Genomic DNA, 20,415 nt, shown 5'->3' on the forward strand with positions numbered 1-20,415 from the left:
GTGATTCTTAATCACCATCAACATGTTTTTTTGTATGAATTTGTTAGTCTTACCATTTTCACTCAAAGAAGAAAAATTTGGGCATTTACAAAGCAAGCGTTTTTTGCCAAACACTGGGTATTGATAATAGGCACTTAAATGTTCCGGTAGTAGCTTTACTTTTTGGCTGATCGATCTGCTGAGACCCTACTTCTTTGATCTTACTTTACACTATTCAGAAGTTTGTTTACCTTAATCAAAGTGCTATACATCAGAAAGGGTTGACCTCAGTCAGGGGCGTCGTTTTGGGGGAGGGGGCGACGGGTGCCAGTTGTACACTCCCCCAATAATTTGAATAAAGATTATTTTATAGTCCATGCCTGTTGAGTATCTGGATGTAAGCCCCTCTTCCCCCTCCTAAAAAAAATTATGGAGTTACGCCCTGATCTCAATTATAGTTCTTACAAGTAAGGAATTCTGTTCATTTTGGGTTGTGATGAAATATCGTTACCTCTTTATTATGATGCCGTTACTGCTGTATTTAGTAGAACCAGAATTGGTTTTATCCATCTTTAAATGCACTTAAATTAACTGATAAGTAATAATTCATGTTGTAGTGAGTGAGAGTAGAGTAGAATCCAAGTCCGGTTCCATATCGAAAATTTTGCTTCGACTTTCGTATTAAACGAATAATCTTTAAGGTTTAAGGAAGATTTCGAGTGTTTGTTTTGAAACATAAATTTTGACCACTTCATAGTCTGGGATACTTCCCAACGTATATCCTGAACGCTGATAAGAAGTGCTTTGAAGATGTAATCTATTTAATGGAAGGACAGGAATTTAGATTTCTATTGTAAATTGCACAATTATTTTACATAAATTGAAAAATAATAAAACTTGATGTGATGCAGTCAAGAATATCACAAAAACCGAACTTTTGAATTAAATTTCAGTTTAGTTAATCGATACTATCCTCAAACATTAGTAAATTTACTTACAAAAGCTTCTTCGGTTTCTTAATACGAAAACAGAGTTAAGCATACCACAAACTTTTACAAAAAACGTTTCTACAACGATAAAATTCCACTCACATGGCCAAAAACTGCCAGTTTCTACTTTGAAAAAAAAAATCTCTTCTAACTGCATAGCCCACTATAAACGGAGAGGAGGGAGGGACTCTTTGCATCATTTAAGGTAATTATCGCCTGTCAAACTGAACTTTCATTAAAAATTTCGGTTTTGGCGTCGCCTTACTTCAAACATTGGTACAGATATTTACAAAAGCTTGGATTCCAACCGATTGATCGCGGGTTCCTTGATCAGCTTATATATATTTTATATTAAATTTCAAATATTTAAATGTATAAACTATATAAATGTCTGAACCAGGACGATATTTAGGGAATCTTTCGAACATCTATTTCGTGAAGGTCTGGGAAGGTCTGTCTGGGAGTAGTCTCCGAAGACCAGCCAGCAGCACTCACTATATCAGCAAGTTGTACTGATCAAACAGTTCCTGGTAACGAACTGTAGTAAGGAGCGACCCGGCTGAATAGTAACCAAAACTCTAAAAAGTGGAAAAATTTTGATACCAATAGCTACATCAAAAGAATTGTATTTTAATGCTGGTTTTAAATATATAAGTTTCATCAAGTTTAGTCTTACCCATCAAAAGTTACGAGCCTGAGAAAATCTGCCTTATTTTAGATAATATGGGGAAACACCCTCTAAAAGTCATAGAATCTTAACGGAAATCCCACCATCAGATTCAGCGTATCAGAGAACACCAATTTAGAAGTTTCAAGCTCCTATCTACAAAAATGTGGAATTTTGTATTTTTTGCCAGAAGGCAGATCACGGATGCGTGCTAATTTGTTATTTTTTCTTTTCCAGGGGTGATCGTATCGACCACGTGGTAATAGAATGTTGCGACAGGGCTCATTCTAACGGAAATGAAAAGTTCTAGTGCCCTTTTTAAGTGACCAAAAAAATTGGAGGGCACCTAGGCTCCCTCCCGCGTTAATTATTTTCCCAAAGTCAACGGATCAAAATTCTGAGATAGCTATTTTATTCAGCGTAGTCTAAAAAACCTTGTAACTATGTCTTTGGGGACGACTTACTCCCCCACAGTCCCCGAGGGAGAGGCTGCAATTTACAAACTTTAACCAGTGCTTACATATAGTAGTGGTTATTGGGAAGTGTACAGACGTTTCCAGGGGGATTTTTTGGTTTGGGGAGGGGCTGAGAATAGGGGGATATGCTGGGGGAATTTTCCATCGAGGAATTTGTCATGGAGGAAGAGATTTCCATGAAGCGAGTGCAGGATTCTCTAGTATTATTAAAAAAAAATAATGAAAAAATAAATACATAAAAGTTTTTTTTCGACTAAAAGTATAAGGAGCAGCATTAAAACTTAAAACTGACAGAAATTATTACGTATATGAGGGGCTCACCTCCTCCTAATACCTCGCTCTTTACGCTAAAGTATTTTTAGTAATTTCAACTATTTATTCTACGGCTTTATTGAATTGGGAAAAAATTTAAGCTTTAGTGTAAAGAGCGAGGTACTGACGAGGGGGTGAACCCCCTCATATATGTAATAAAAACATGAGAATACAAAAGTTCGTTACGTAAGCTAATTTAAAAGTTACGTATATCTTTTACTAATAAAAACATTCATAAAAAATTGACAGTTCTAGTTGCCTTTTTAAGTAACCAAAAAATCGGAGGGGCAACTAGTCTTCCTCCCCCACTCTTTTTTCTCAAAATCATTCGATCAAAACTATGAGAAAGCCATTTAGCCAAAAAAAATATGCAAAATTCATTTTAATTATTCCTCTGCGGAGAGCCAAAATCAAAACATGCATTCATTCAAAAACGTTCAAAAATTAAATAAAAAAAAGAACAAGTTTTTTTAACTGAAAGTAAGGAGCGGCATTGAAACTTAAAACGAACAGAAATTACTTTGTATATGAAAAGGGCTGCTTCCTCATCAACGCCCCGCTCTATACACTAAAGTTTTTTACTATTTTAAAAAGAAGAGTTGAGAGATAGAGTCAAACTTTATCGTAAAGAGCGGGGCGCTGATGAGGAAGCACCCCCTTTCATATACGAAATAATTTCTGTTCGTTTTAAGTTTTAACGTCGCTCCTTACTTTCAGTTAAAAAACTTGTTTTTTTTATTTATTTTGATAGCACCCATGACGCCGTCATGAATCTTGTGTCGTGTGCTTTCCTTTGCTACTATCTTCTTATACTGTATCATATGCCATAATTATGGCCGGCTTTATCTAAGAAGAAATGTTTCCAACTGCCCCTTTTCGTGTTGCTATTGAAGAAAAGAGAATGAAGAACCTTTTTCTCTTATTCTCTTTTTTCGCTTTTTCTCTCATTAGGCTTCATGAAGGGAGAAAGCTGGCAGTTAATAAATTATCTGAAAATTGTGCTGCACTGAAGGACAAGGTAAATTCACACCCTTGACGATCAGATATGATGGCAGTGATGAATACCGTCTTAAGAGTAAGATCTTCTATATCGATATTCCATAATTCAAGAAATCCTGAAGATCTAAAATGCTTTAGAACGAGGCCTAGATCCCAGGCGGAAGTATCACGTTGTAACCGTGGTGACTAGTGTCAAAAATGATGTAGCATTTTCATCAAACAAGTATCTTCACTGATATCAGTTTATATAGCTAAAGCTAGCCTTTCGCATATTGCTGCTTTATGACCTTCTATCGTTGCTGGCGCAAGGTTTCGGCTAGTGTTTATATATACCATGAATTCTTAAAGTGTTTGAGCGTTGGCTTCGAGAGGAATAATTTTCCATTCACTTCACTAATCCATAAACACTTGCTCATTTCCATTGTTTAATTCAATGGTAGATCGTCGCCTGGGGCTGAGCGATTATACAAGCTGATTCCTTTGAAAAACCTCTCTTTTCGAGACAACGCTCGATATCTTCTAGCCGCAGAATTTGCGATTCCTTAGTGTTGTGTGGCGAAATTTAACAAGATGGAGGAGATCTGCCTGATATCTGGGGGGTGTGGGAAAATAATATTATCAGTCTGAGAGGATTTGCGTACCATGCTTGGCGAGGCCATCTTGGAGCAATTAGCGCTATTTGGCAGTTCAGAGTTTTGAACCTTCTCTAGGACCTTTGGGATCAGGACAAATGGAGGAAATGCGTGTCTATTCGACCAATCACGGACTATGGAACTGGTGATAATTACACGTTGATCTTCTAGTTCAGTCGAGTCACGAATAGATCGACTTCTGGTAATCTGTACTCTTTTGACTCCATTCCGTGGGTAGACTTCTTCCTTCTCGAAACATAATGTCGACTACTAGATTGAGTGACCCTACAATGTTTCTTGCCCTCAACTGAATCTTCAGGGCCATTGTAATCCCGAAGAACTTTATGGATTCCTCCTCTAGGGAGAAAGAATGGGTTCCACCCACTTTGCTTATGTAATTGACTACTGGCTAGCGGTCTGTCGCTACCATGACTACTTCGTTGTTTAACTCCGTACCATAAAACTGGCGGTTTTGAGCCAAATGAGTGGAATTGATTGTTGTAGAAACGTTTTTCCGCAGAAGTTTGTGGTATGTTTAACTCCGCTTTCGTATTACGAAACCGAAAAAGCTTTTGTAAATAAGTATACCAATATTTGAGGAAAGGCAACCCAAACGGGAGAATTCATTTCATGAAGAAGCTCTTGGTCATTTATCTGGTAGAGTGAAGTTGCCGTAGCATCTGCGAAATGTGTATTAAGACTGGGAGTTTGACAAGGCACCTTGAGAATTGTAAGGACAATTTATCTATGACATAACTCCGATGTACCTCAAACTTTGAGAACCGAGGTGCAGCAAAGGCCATTTGTATTCCCTGTGTCGCGGTGTCCTGGTCGTCATTTTTGTCCCGGTCGTCATTTGTGTTCCGGTGTCCCGGTCTGTAATTTCTCTTTGAGTGTCCTGGTCGTCATTCTAATGATTGTCCTTGAGCTTTGTTGATTGTGATTGCTAATCGAACAATCCCTGTGTCCCTGTCGTCATTTATATATCCCCATGTGCCCCCTGTGTCCCGGTCGTCATTTATATTCCCTGTGTCCCGGTCGTCATTTGTATCCCGGTGTCCCGGTCTGTATATACATTCGTTTTTGAAATGGTATATGAAGAAATACATTTTTGTATTTTCCCCTTTTTAGTTTTTTTTTTGGTTTTTACTTTTTTTTAGTTTTTTTCTTTTTTCCTTTTAGTTTTTTTTTATTTTTATTTTTTTAGTTTTGTTTTTCTACTTTATTTTTCATTTTTTTTCCTTTTTTTCTTTTTTTTATTTTTTTCAGTTTTTTAGCTTTTTTAGTTTTTTTATTAGTTTTTAGTTTTTTTTTCTTTTTAGTTTTTTGTAGTTTTTACCTTTTTTTAGTGTTTTTTAGTTTTTTTTACTTATGTCCTGGTCGTCATTTATACTCCTTGTGTCCCGGTCGTCATTTGTGTCCCGGTGCTTTGTTGATGGATTGCTAATCGAACATTCCTTGTGTCTCGGTCGCTTTCTCTTTGAGTGTCCCGATCGTCATTTATATTCCCTATGTGCCGGTGTCCCGAAAACATGACGTCAGTTGACACAGAAACATGACGTCACCTGACAGACAGACACACAGACAGACAACTTATTTTTATATATATAAATATATAGATAGATAGAAGATGTGCCGGTGTCCCGGTCGTCATTTGTGTCCCGATGTCCCGGTCTGTAATTTCGTCAGTCGAAAACATGACGTCAGTCAACACACAAACATGACGTCACCCGACAGACCCACACACAAACAAACAACTTATTTTTATATATATAGATTTTTTAGTTTTTTAGCTTTTTTAGTTTTTTTTATTAGTTTTTAGTTTTTTTTCTTTTTAGTTTTTTTGTAATTTTTGCCTTTTTTTAAGTTTTTTTTAGTTTTTTTTTACTTATTTCCTGGTCGTCATTTATACTCCCTGTGTCCCGGTCGTCATTTGTGTCCCGGTGCTTTGTTGATGGTGATTGCTAATCGAACATTCCTTGTGTCTCGGTCGCTTTCTCTTTGAGTGTCCCAGTCGTCATTTATATTCCCTATGTGCCGGTGTCCCGGTCGTCATTTGTGTCCCGATGTCCCGGTCTGTAATTTCGTCAGTCGAAAAAATGACGTCAGTCAACACACAAACATGACGTCACCCGACAGACCCACACACTATATATATATAAATAAGTTGTTTGTGTGTTGACTGACGTCATGCACGTTTGTCTACTGACGTCATTATAAGGATTGAGCATTATGCCGTCATGAAGTTGTTTGTCGACTCACGTCATGCATGTTATGACGTCAAAGGCTTTGTATATGACGTCATTATAAGTATATAAGAATGCCTTTCAAAGAGAAATTTTTAATATAGATTTTAATATGACAGAAGAACCTACAATGCAAACTGCCGAGGAAACTGCTCAAAGAGTCTATGCCAAAACGCTTGCGGTTAATAGAGAAAATATGAAAAGAAAGCGTGCCGAGGAATCACAACAACAGCGTGAAAACAGGCTTGCGGTTAATAGAGAAAGTATGAAAAGAAAGCGTGCCAAGGAATCACAAAAACAGCGTGAAAAGAGGCTTGCGGCTAATAGAAAAAGTATGAAAAGAAAGGGTGCCGAGGAATCACATCAACAGCGGGAAAACAGGCTTGCGTCTCGAAGAGAAATCACCAAAAGAAAGCGTACCGAGGAATCACAAGAGCAACCTGAAAATTTTCGCCTGGTATTCAGGTACAGCCCAGTCGATGATTATAGCTTGAGTAGATGTGTTCAAATTGGGACTATGTCTAAAATTTATCCCTATTGCAAGGCGTTGAAATTTAATGGTGAAACAATGGGAATGTGTTGCGCCTCAGTAAAAGTTAAACTTCCTCAAACGGCTGCACCACCAGAGCTATTGAAGACTTTGTTTACTTGAACTACGTCAGAATCTAAGCGTTTTTTGTCAAACATCAGAAAATATAACTCATGTTTCCAAATGACGTCGTTTGGTGCCCAAATCGAAAATCAAGATCAAATTATGCCTACTGTCACAGTAAAAGGGCAAATTTATCATAGAGCAGGATCCCTTTCTACCATTCTCAGGAGAGAATAATAAATTTTTACAACTGTACTTCATCACTGATAGAAATTCTGAATTGAATGCAAGTTGCGAAATTTCTCCCGACGTTGAAAGGACTATCGGTTCCCAATTGCAACATCTTTTCCACGACCATAATAATTTATTGCGTCTGTTCAAAACAACCGTCGATTTGATGCCTACTGATACGCATAAAATTGTTATTTCCGCTGACAAAACGCCTACTGGCCAACATGTGCGTAGATACAATGCTCCAACTATCGACGAAGTGGCAATCGTTATGGTCGGTGATCAATTTTTACCTCGAAATATTATTCTTCATAAGCGAAACGCTCAGTTGGTAAGAATTGCTGAAACTCATCGATGCTACGATGCCCTACAATATCCTATCATTTTTTGGGATGGAGACGACGGCTATCACTTTAATAATAAATTGATAGATCCATCCACTAACAAACAAACGGATAAGAAATGCAGCGCAATGCATTATTATTCCTATAGACTAATGATTCGGAAGGATGAAGGCAATTATAATTTAAAATGCCGTCAATTGTTTCACCAATAAATCAAAAATTGAATCAGAACGTTTGCTATTTATCCGTCTGAATCAGACCAAGCTCCGCTCTGAACAATACATTCATTTGCGAGATGCAGTTGTAAGTGACGGTAATACCAAAAACGTGGGAAGATTAACGATTTTACCTTCGTCACATGCTGGCAGTCCCCGTCATATGCATGAATATGCTCAAGATGCTATTGCGTATGTTCGTCTCTATCGTCGTCCATATTTATTTATTACATTTACATATAATCAATCCTGGGACGAGATACGGCAGCTTTTACTTCAAGAACAATCGGTGGTTCATAGACATGACATTACGGCCCGTGTCTTTCGGCAAAAGTTGAAATCACTGATAAACAACATAGTAAAACTTAAAGTGTTTGGGGCAGAGCGACGCTGGATGTACTCAGTGGAATGGCAAAACGAGGATTGTCAAACGCACATATTTTAATCCGGCTACATGATAAAATTACTTCTAATGAAATTGACTATGTGATTTCCGCTGAAATACCTGATGAAAATGTCGATAAGGGGCTATATGATATTTTTGTAAAAAATATGATACATGGACCTTGCGGTGCACTGAATGAAAAATCACCATTTATGGCCAAAGAAATGTGCACAAAGCAATATCCTCGACTTTTAGTACCCAACACAATTACTGGCAATGATGGTTACCCACAATATAGAAGAAGATCTACTGAAGATGGCGGTAAAACAGCAATAATAAAGAAGCATAACGGTACCACCGTTATCGAAGCAGATAATCAGTGGATTGTTCCATATTCACCTTTATTGTCAAAAACATTTAATGCACACATACGCGTTGAATACTGTAACTCCGTAAACGTTGAATACCTACAAATACATATGTAAATAGGTCACCAAAGGCAGCGACATGGCAGTTTTTGGCTTGCAGTCCGAAATCAGTGATATCGATGAAATCGTACAATATCAGGCTGGACGATACATTAGCAGTAGCGAATTCTTTCATTTCCGATACACGAACGAAGTCCAGCTGTTGTTCACTTAGCGGTACATTTACAGAATGGACAACGTGTTTATTTTTTGGAATCCAACGTGCGACAAAGAGCCCTGAATCCACCGGATACAACGTTCACTGCTTTCTTTTCGTTATGTCAAAATGATTTTTTTGCAAAAAACTGCTTTATACTGAAGTCCCTTCGTATTACACTTAGAATGCGAAAAATAAAGTATTTGAACGTCGAAAACAGGGTAAGTCTTTCGACGGCCAACTTACCATCTTCAAAGGTACCACGATAGGAAGACTATACAACATTCACCCCAATCAATATGAATGCTTCTTTCTCCGCCTGCTTTTGGTGAATGTACCCGATCCGACGTCCTTTGAGTATTTGAGAACTGTAAATGGTACTATACATGACACTTACCGTAGTGCATGCCAAGCTCTGAATTTATTGGAGAATGATCGACACTGGGATAACTGCATCAATGACGCGTGCCTAGCGTCAACTCCAAGTCAAATTCGTGCATTTTTTGGAATCATACTAAGTAAGTAAGTAAGTAAAATATTTATTACCCGTATTTTTCACATGGAACTAAACGGAGTACAATGAAAAAACAAATAAAAGAAAAGAAAAAGAAAGAGAAGAAAAACGGAGAGAAATTTAGGACATAACATGGAAAAATACATAATCAAGAACTGTAGAAATGTTTAAGCCAGGGGTGGTTCCATTTTGCCTGGAAATTAGAAATCAACCGGTTTACCGCGATACTGGGGTCTGCAATCCTATGTTTATCAATCATATAAGTATTTCTCGTCCACAAGGGGCATCGCAGCAGGAATTTCGCGAACCTAAAATAAAGGGACCGGAGCTTGCGTTTTTGGGTGTCAGTTATTAACTTCCAAAATGGCACGATATATAAAATATGCGGCAGTGCGACAGTGTTATACATATTGGCGAGATACTTTCGGCATAAGAGGAGTCTTCTGGCGACGATAGACCCATACGCGGTGCGGAGTTTTTTCTCGGCGTGTTTGACGAGCAGTAGACGAGTTTCATTAAGGTTACGGCCTATGGGTAAACCCAGATACACGACTAGAGATGAAACGGTAATTGACTCGCTACCCAGTAGGAGGTATTCAGGCTGAGAAGGACTATCGTTGAAAAAAAGAACTGCAGATTTAAAAGTACTGAAAGCCAGGCCGATTTTTCGGTGTTCATTACGCAGGATCGAGAAATTCGATTGCACACCCCTAATAGACCGACTTAGATGTTTATAGACCAACCTAATAGACCGACTTGATTTTACATCATAAATTTATAATTACACTTTAGTTATTATTGAAGATTTGTGCGTATGTATGGCAAACAAACCTCTTCAGGGTTTGGGAATGCCTTCACCTAATCGTAACGCTGCTGTTTCAACATGTGTAGAATTGGATCGTGAACAAAGTTACAGCACGAGTGATCAATTTTCGTATGTACAAAATAACATTTCTAAGTTAACGTCTGAGCTAAAGGACATTTATGATAAGATAATGCATTGTGTCGATAACAACGTTGGAGAAATATTCTTTTTGGATGCGCCAGGAGGTACTGGTAAAACGTTTGTGATAAAATTGATTCTGGCATCAATTCGATCAAAAAATGATATAGCGTTGGCAATTGCGTCGTCCGGAATAGCCGCAACGTTGCTGCCTGGCGGAAGAACTGCTCATTCCGCTTTGAAATTGCCTATGAATTTGCATTCTACAGAAACTCCACGTGCAATATTTCCCAATCATCTGGGATGGGTAAAGTATTGCAGCAATGCAAACTTATTATTTGGGACGAGTGCACAATGGCAAACAAAAAATCGCTCGAGGCTCTGGATAAATCGTTGAGAGATTTGCGAGAGAATTCGAAACCCTTTGGCAGCACATTAATATTGCTTGCGGGAGATTTCAGGCAAACATTACCTATAATACCTAGATCAACCCCTGCAGACGAAATGAATGCTTGCCTGAAAAATTCTAGTTTATGGTCACACGTAAAGACATTAAAATTAACTACAAATATGCGTATCCGATTGCAAAACGATGACTCTGGTCAAACATTTTCAGATCAATTGCTGGAAATTGGAAACGGAAAGCTCCCAGTAGACTCAATTTCAGGACGTATACAACTGCCTGCTGATTTCTGTAATTTAGTGACGTCCAAAAATGAATTGGTCGAGAAAGTATTTCAAAAATACTCTAACCAATTATAAAAATCATAAATAGCTAAAAGAACGGGCGATTTTGGCAGCCAAGAATAAAGACGTCCACAAAATCAACAATATTGTTTTGACCAAGATTCGAGACCAGGCAGTCCTAGACACAGTTCTGGAACCAAATGAGGCGGTTAATAATCCATATGAATTTTTAAATTCCCTGGATCTCCCAGGGTTTCCACCACACGTGCTACAACTAAAAATAGGCGTACCAATTATATTGTTATGAAATATCAACCCACCAAAGCTTTGCAATGGCACGCGACTTGCCGTAAAAAAAAATAATGGAAAAGGCAATAGAGGCAACAATCTTGACAGGGCCTTTTGAGGGTGAGGCTGTTCTTATTCCTCGCATTCCTATGATTCCAACGGATCTGCCTTTTCAATTTAAAAGATTGTAATTCCCAATTCGATTAGCATTTGTAATTACCGTGTATTTACTGAATAAAAAAAAATACTATACAACATACTCAGTGTTATACTCAGTCCTAAAACCAATTTGCTTCCAAGAAAGCATAAAATCATTTACAAAGTAAAAAGTAAAGAAAAGGTAAAGAAAGCGGCATTGCACTTTAAAGTCTCTACAGGGAGTCCTAATCCATATTACATGGTCCTTCAGCTAGGAAGAGCGATGTATGCTTGGGGTCGGCCATCCCGTGGTTTTGTACAACCTCCCTATTTACTTTCCCCAGATTTCTCCATGTACCCATTTAGAGCAGGGTCGACCCCCCTCCTCACTAGAGGTCAGTGACAGCACTGATACCCACCCCTCAAAACCAAATAACCAGCGACACCAGAACTCGAACTCCTGTCCTCACGGTCAAAGGATTTCAACTCTAGCGTGCTAGCCACTCGGCTAGGGCAGTAGGCTACCTTTTCAAACATCTGAGACAATTCTCATAAAAAAAGCAACTTTAGGATAATATCCTTATAAGACTGTTGCAAAAGCCCCTAAGGCCTATAGAGAATGTTCTTAGCCGGAATCCTACGTTAGTCGTCTGTATACTACACATGTATGTATGTACAGGTAGGGAATGATAAAGAGTCTAATTTTCTTCATTTTTTAAAGCATATATTGAAGAGGGTAGCTTTTTAATAAATTTAATTATTTAAATAGTTCTAATTAATAGGTCTAACTAGTTATGGAAAAGTGTGGTACACTAAAGGAAGGTCAAAAACAGAGATAACATAATCTACAAGGATAGTCGTAAGAAATATTGACATTCTTGTGGGGAGGGACTTCCAAGAAGTCCTCCTACATACGAGCCTTGTAAATTACAATTCTTTGATTACTGACCTGTGTAAAGAAATGTATTTGTATGTCCACCAACAACAACATCAATGTCAGGTACCTTCTCTGCAATTTCAACATCTTTCTGGAAACCTGAATGTCCTACTGCGATAAATACTTTGATACCTTGCTCCTTCAAAGGTTTAATTTCACTATTAATAGCATCAATTTCATCCAAAAATGTTGTATCTCCAACACTAGCTATAGTCTGAAAAATTAAAACAAATTCTATATTAAGAAGGGTCTAAAAAAAATATTTTATGACCAATAGAAAAAGATTTTTCTGAAAATTAGCAAAGAATCGAGAATCGGCCGAGATCCAGTGAATCTAAACACGCCCTTTGGGTTATATTTGCAAGAAATTGATTCTGAAAAAAGGCTAATTAAAGTAGAGTTGTGAGCTAAACTAGTAGGCTACATCCTGTGTTCTAGGGCTATAATGAAAAACAAAAGATTGAGATGATTAGAACACCTTTTATGGATGCAGGATGACAGAATATGGAAAACTCCCACCCCACTCGGTGGAGTGGGAACAAACTCCTGTTTGTTCCTACCCTACTCGGAATAAAACGAAAAGAAGCTCGACCCCAAACAGAATGGGAAGAGGTCAGAAATAAAGTATAGAAAAATGGGAACTCTTTAGTACCTCATATTATACTTACTTGGTTGGAAAAAGGGAGAAATGTCAAGACCCGAGGGACTTGTACTAGTATGCTTAAAAACAAATAAGTTTGATATGGTCATTGAGGATGGGTCCTTATAATTGAGAATTTTTATCGAAATGAACTTACAGGCATCGGAAAATTTTTCGTAATTTTACAGAAAGGAGAAAGACTGCAGGAAAGGAGTTTAACCTTTTTGGAAATTAAAATGTCAAAAATAAGCATTTTTGAGAGCCCTACAAGAGACGAGAAACGAAGTTCTAAAGAAACAAGGAAAGATAGTTAAAAACTGTCTTATGATAGAAACATAGAAATACACTGTCTTATGATAACTATAGCAAACAATAGTAAATTACTATGCTTAATTTCTATAATTTTCGGTTACAACTTTCTTATGTTAGGGTTGGTATTCAAAAGAACTATCCTAAAATCGTAAATAACAAAAATTTGTGACCGTTGTGGATACACTGAAAAAAACAAAACAAAAAGTTTCAAATCATATAAAAAGGGGAACTACTTTTTCGGGATATTTTCACTCTCATAATGGCACTAGTCCCTGAGAAATTCTCTATAGGCGCAAAGTGAAAGAATCAATCAATCGAACATATTTTTTTATAATATTTCTACTTTACAAAGTGGTAGCGCAAAAATTTGAATCAATCTGAACAAAAAATGTATTAAAATACCAAAACATAAACTGAAAAAAAAATTACTGGAGTATCCGTTGTCGTATACCCGATGATTGCAATTCGGGTCCCATTGATGATGAGAGTAGTCGACCCCTGTATTAACCCCCGAAGAATAGAATCCTCTGGTGTTTGTATATTACACGCCAGTAAAGGAAATGTTGACGCCTTTATAAATGGTTCTAATCCTTCAGGTCCGTCGTCAAATTCATGGTTTCCGATTGCCTGAAAGTAGAAAACCAAATGTATATTAGATAATCGCTGTCAATAGTAAGTAATATTGAATAAAATAAAACACAAAATATAATTTAAAACAGTTAAAAGACGATATATAACCAGGGATTGCTGATCAGAAAGATCCAATAAGTCTGTCTGGTTTTTAGCATAATATAACAAAGTATCAAACAGTTCGTAGTAACGAACTGTAAGTAAGGAGCAACACGACTTAATACTAACCGAAACTCTAAAAACGGAAATTTAACATCAATAAATATATCAAAACAGTTGGCTTATTATGCTGATTCCAAATACATAAGATTTGTTAAGCTTAGTGTTACTCTTAAAAGGCTAAAAGCCTCAGAAAATTCACTCAATTTTCAAAATGGAGCACCATCCTTAAAAGTCGAGGAAGCTTCAAGAAAATCTCACCTTCGGATTCAGCGTAACAGACAGCCGTATTATACAGGTTTTATGCTCCTATCTGCAAAAATATGGAATTTTGTATTTTTTGCCAGAAAAAAGATCACGGATCCATTTTTATTTCTTTTTTCTCGATGGATAATCGTATCGAAACAATGGTCATACAACATCAGGAGAAGGCTTATTTGAACGGAAATTAAAAAATCTCGTGTCCTTTTTAAGTGACAGAAGAAATTGGAGGGCAACTAGCCCCCTTCCCACACCTTTTATTCCCCACAATTGTCGGATCAAAATTTTGTGGTAGTGATTCCGTTCAGCATAGTTGAAAAGTCCCAAACTATACCTTTGGAGATAATATGATCTTGCCCTCAGCCCCTGGTGATAGGTCTTTAAATTATAAAATGTGCCCATTGTTTACGCATAGTATTTGTTATTGGGAATTGCACGGAAACTTATTAAATCACTAGGTCTCAGATTTTTTGATCTGGATGGTACTCCCCAACTATACACGATCTCCGATCCTCTATGTCATGGCCAGAAAAATAAATGCTGTAACACACCTGAGAATCAACACTTTCAGTCAAGGCTACTATTTTGGCTTTAAATTTTAAGATACATGATTACCTTGTCATTTTGGTATGATCTACAATATAATAAAAAAGAATTATACTCACCATGGCTGTCATGCCAAGTTTGTTAAGGAAATGAGACACCACCCGCCATTTATGGATAGTGTAGTACAGAGTACCTTGAAAGGCGTCACCACCTTTTAATAATATACTGTTTCCGACTTGTTCTCGCTCCTGATCAATCGCTGCCTTTAATCTAGCAATACCACCGAAGCATCCTTTATTTGTTTGGAGTTTTTGTGTGCAAGTCCCTGAATAAGCATCTGTTGGCTCAAACCGTGAATGAAAATCGTTTAAGTGAAGGATAGTTAGGTTGAGGCTAGAAATCGTTTCCAGGAAGCAACAAAGGAGAGCCAGAGCAAAGATACACGAGCTGAAATACATAAAATGCATATAAGATTTGCTTTGAGGAGCATTAAGAAAATTATGGATTAAGTACCATACAAGCAAATAGCAATAATAAATGAATTTCTTGATTTGGTACAATCGAAGAAACTTAAACCTTTATTCCAATCCTCTAAAACTTGGAATGGCCAAGATGTAACACACAAAACAAGATGTTACACGACATGTAACACAAAAAAAAAAAAAAAATTTGGGGGGGGGCTAAATAATGACTATGGATGTCCGTCCTTGATAGAAGGATCCCTTTCTGAAAATAGGGGCCTGTTTATATCCCTGAAAGAATGCTATCGATTCCACATATCCGAAAAGAAATTCTTTTTTTATGCATTCTATTCGACTATTATACTCTCTTTTTGGTTGGGAATGACAACAATAAAAACAAGATAAACATTAATAATAATAATTTATTTATTAACAGCTTGATTTAACAATTTAAGCAGCGTAAAAACACAAAAGTGAAGAAAAACAAAATAACACAGAAAATACAATCTATAAAATCTAATCAAACGGTGGTAAGGACCCAAGTGCTGACAGGCATCAGCACCTAATCTAGGATAAAATTTGTTATAAACAAAATAATATTGGGGGCACAAAACTTTCTTATAATCTTCTGATTTCTACAAGAATGCGGCTGATACAATAAATACTCGCAATAACGAAAATACAGAACTCTTATATTTTGTAAATCTTGATTATTAAAAAACGGGCGCAAACCGGACATAGACAATATAGAGTGATAACAATATGAAGAATGAAGTCTGGATAAAGCCTATTATGAAAATCTGCCTCGGTTCGGGACAATTTTCGTGTATCCAATTTTAAGTTTACTTTTAATATCATTAAGCCCGCAAGATCAAAAAACCGATGAAGATGAACAAATACTAATACCAAGCCACTGAATCGAAGAAACAAACTGAACTGAAAAGAACCACAAGCAAAATCACTACGTTGATGTTTAGCATTAAAAATTAAATATTCACATTTTCCAGTATTAAGTTTGAGGTCGATTTTCTCGAAAGACTTAGAAACAAGCGGGTTCGACTTAAATAGGCTACAGTTAGTGCGGGTCATCAAAAGTATATCATCTGTATATGCGATATACGAAAGATTTGTTAGGCCTAAAAATCATAATAAAGTAATACGTGGTAAAATAAAATAAAGACAAGCATTAAACGATGCGGGGATAGGACTCCTCCTTGCCTAAGACCAGAACACATAGGGATATTACCAGCGTAACTGTCACCTGACTTGAGTTGGACATATGAATTAGCACACCAAATACGAAGAATTGATATAATAGACACATTAACACCAAGTTGGATTAAAGCATATCAAAGTTGGCTAGGGATATTGAATCAAACACTTCGGAAACATCGAATGCACAAAAATGAACCTCAAAACCATTTTTATGTGCTTAAAGTATTAGCGAAGCTAGAGCACGATGAGCCTGTTGGCATCCTAATTAAGGCTTGAAGCCAAACTGATTAGACATATAATTTACTTTAGACAGAAGATCAGGGAGCAAAACATATTCAAATACTTTACTTAGAGTACAAGCATCCGTGATAGGGCTATACAAAGCGCAAGTAGTTAGATCCTTACCAGGTTTCAAAATTGACGTAATATTACAAAATAAAAAAAAAAATCAGGGACTAAAGAAGAGCATAAACATATGTGGAAAAATAGTGACAAAAGATAAACTAATTCCTCCGAATCGGAATTGAAGTAAAAAGCACCGATGCCGAGAACATCATAAGATTTCGATTTTAAGTCTCTGCACACTTCTTTTGACATGGCCAGTAAAAACGGGAGGTATAATACCTTGAGATATTTTCTTGGGCAACAGATTAGAACTGAGGGTAGCAAAACGAGAATGAACCACATATATCCTTGTATCGAATATCTTACTATTATGATTGATCCATGATACATTTGGGATTTAGTCGGCCAGGCGATCTATCGAACTTCGCGACAGTGATCATTTTTTTCCAATGGCTATGAGTTTTAGGAAATTCTGCACTATTATATCTAACTCTTCGAAGATAACATTTAATATATTGAAGCACTTTATAGGCTAGGATGTTTTCATCACCTTATCCGTCTTTTTTCTGTATGTGATTAAAATTATTTCTTTTGTGTTACTTTTACTGTTTTTCTTTTGTATTTTACTCCACTTAACCTCTGTTTTGAGAAGTAGGTGATGAATAAATTATTATTATTATTATTTTTATTATTATTTTTATATTATACAGTTCGTGGTAACGAACTGTAGTAAGGCGCGACTCGGCTCAATAGTAAACAAAACTCTAAAAAACGGAGCTTCGATGCTAAAAGATATATCAACAGAATCAGATTTTTCATGCTGATTTTAAATATAAAAGTTTCATCCAATTTAGTCTTTGTCATCAAAAGTTACGAGCCTGAGAAAATTTGCCTTACTTTGGAAAATAGGGGGAAACCCCCCTAAAAGTCATAGGATCTTAACGAAAATCACACCATCGCATTCAGCGTATCAGAGAACCCTATAGAAAAAATTTATAGGTCCAATCTACAAAAATAAAGAAGATATATATGTATCTATATATATAAAAATAAGTTGTCTGTCTGTGTGTCTGTCAGGTGACGTCCTGTTTCTGTGTCGACTGACATCATGAAGTTAGTTGTCGTCATTTTTGCTATGACGGTGACGTCATTAAAAATATTTAAGACATATATGTTCACGTAGAAATCTAATAATGTTTAAGTTTAAAATGACTGATGAACTTACAATGGCAAAAGCCGATGAAGATGCTCAAAGAGTCTATGCCAAAAAACTTGCTGCTGATAGAGAAAGTCAGAAAAGAAAGCATGCCGAGGAATCAAAAGAACAGCAAGGAAACATGCTTGAGGCTTATAGAGAAATAAAGAACAGAAAGCGTGCCGAGGAACTACCAGAGCAACGCGAAAGCAGACTTGCTGCTAAAAGAGAAAGTGAAAAAAGAAGGCGTGCCGAGGAATCACAAAAACAGCAAGAAATCAGGCTTGCTGCTGATAGAGAAAGTAAGAAAAGAAAGCGTGCCGAGGAATCACAAGAACAGCAAGAAATCAGGCTTGCTGCTGATAGAGAAAGTAAGAAAAGAAAGCGTGCCGAGGAATCAGAGCAACCTGAAAGTTATCGCCTGGCATTCAGGTACAGCCCAGTCGATGATTATAGCTTGAGTAGATGTGTTCAAATAGGGACAATGTCTAAAATTTGTCCCTATTGCAAGGCCTTGAAATTCAATGGTGAAACAATGGGAATGTGTTGCGCCTCAGGAAAAGTTAAACTTCCTCTATTGGCTGCACCACCAGAGCCATTGAAGACTTTCCTTACTGGAACTACGTCAGAATCTAAGCGTTTTTTGTCACAAATCAGAAAATACAACTCATGTTTCCAAATGACGTTGTTTGAAGCCCAAATCGAAAATCCATATCAGTTTATGTCTACTTTCAAAGTAAAAGGGCAAATTTATCATAGAGCAGGGTCCCTTCTACCATTCTCAGGCGAGAATCATAAATTTTTACAATTGTACTTTATCAGTGATAGAAATTCTGAATTGAATGCACGTTGCGAAATTTCTCCCTACGTTGAAAGGACAATCGTTTCCCAATTGCAACATCTTTTCCAGGAAAATAATAATTTAGTGCGTCTGTTCAAAACAGCCATCGATTTGATGCCTACTGATACGCATAAAATTGTTATTTCCGCTGACAAAACGCCTCCTGGCCAACATGTGCGTAGATCCAATGCTCCAACTATCGACGAAGTGGCAATCGTTATGGTCGGTGATCAGTTTTTACCTCGTGATATTATTCTTCATAAGCGAAACGCTCAGTTGTTAAGAATTGCTGAAACTCATCGATACTACGATGCCCTACAATATCCTATCATTTTTTGGGATGGAGCCGACGGCTATCACTTTAATATTAAATTGATGAATCCAGCCACTAACAAAGAAATGAATAACAAATGCAGTGCAATGCATTATTATTCCTATAGACTAATGATTCGGCAGGAAGAAGAAAATTCTATTTTAAAATGCCGTGAATTGTTTCACCAATTTGTCGTTGATATGTATGCTAAAATTGAAACAGAACGTTTGCTATATATCCGCGTGAATCAGACCAAGCTCCGCTCTGAACAATACATTCATTTGCGAGATACAGTTATAAATGACGGTAATACCACAAACGTTGGAAGATTAACAATTTTACCTTCGTCATATGCTGGCAGCCCCCGTCATATGCATGAATATGCTCAAGATGCTATTGCGTATGTTCGTCTCTATGGTCGTCCAGATTTATTTATTACATTTACATGTAATCAATCTTGGGACGAGATACTGCAGCTTTTACTTCAAGGACAATCGGCGGTTCATAGGCATGACATTACGGCCCGTGTCTTCCGGCAAAAGTTGAAATCACTGATAAACTACATTGTAAAACTTGAAGTATTTGGGTCAGTGCGATGCTGGATTTACTCAGTGGAATGGCAAAAACGAGGTTTGCCACACGCACATATACTAATCTGGCTACATAAAAAAAATTACTTCGAACGAAATTGATGATGTGATTTCCACTGAAATACCTGATAAAAATGTCGATAAGGGGTTACATGATATTATTGTAAAAAATATGATACATGGACCTTGTGGTGCACTGAACGAAAATTCACCATGCATGGCCAAAGGAAGGTGCACAAAGCAATATCCTCGACTTTTAGTATCCAACACAATTACTGGCGATGATGGTTACCCACAATATAGAAGAAGATCTACTGAAGATGGCGGTAAAACAGCAATAATCAAGAAGCATAACGGTACCACCATCGAAGTAGATAACCAGTGGGTTGTTCCATATTCCCCATTATTATCAAAAACATTTAATGCACACATAAACGTTGAATACTGTAACTCCGTAAAGACAATCAAATACATATGTAAATACGTCAACAAACGCAGTGACATGGCAGTTTTTGGCTTGCCGCCCGAAATCAAAGATTTCGACGAAATCGTACAATATCAGGCTGGAAGATACATAAGCAGTAATGAAGCTGTTTGGCGAATTCTTTCATTTCCGATACATGAACGTAGTCCAGCTGTTGTTCACTTAGCGGTACATTTACAGAATGGTCAACGTGTTTATTTCTCGGAAGTCAACGTGCAACAAAGA

At 37.1% G+C, this 20,415-nt stretch overlaps 1 protein-coding gene across 4 annotated transcripts in view; it reads right to left on the minus strand.

Annotated features, from left to right (window-relative positions):
• The window catches only part of LOC136031002 (snake venom 5'-nucleotidase-like), a 102,740-nt gene that overhangs the window by 48,365 nt on the left and 33,960 nt on the right, over positions 1–20,415 (minus strand). For all 4 annotated transcript variants that reach the window (XM_065710192.1, XM_065710184.1, XM_065710167.1 and 1 more), the window contains exons 3-5: positions 14,866–15,193; positions 13,580–13,777; positions 12,211–12,412 (exon numbers count right to left, since the gene is read on the minus strand). In XM_065710192.1, coding sequence (XP_065566264.1) covers positions 12,211–12,412; positions 13,580–13,777; positions 14,866–15,193 — 728 coding nt within the window. The remainder of the gene's footprint in view (positions 1–12,210; positions 12,413–13,579; positions 13,778–14,865; positions 15,194–20,415) is intronic.

This window comes from Artemia franciscana, chromosome 1, assembly GCF_032884065.1.
Source record: "Artemia franciscana chromosome 1, ASM3288406v1, whole genome shotgun sequence".
Lineage (NCBI taxonomy): Eukaryota > Metazoa > Arthropoda > Branchiopoda > Anostraca > Artemiidae > Artemia > Artemia franciscana.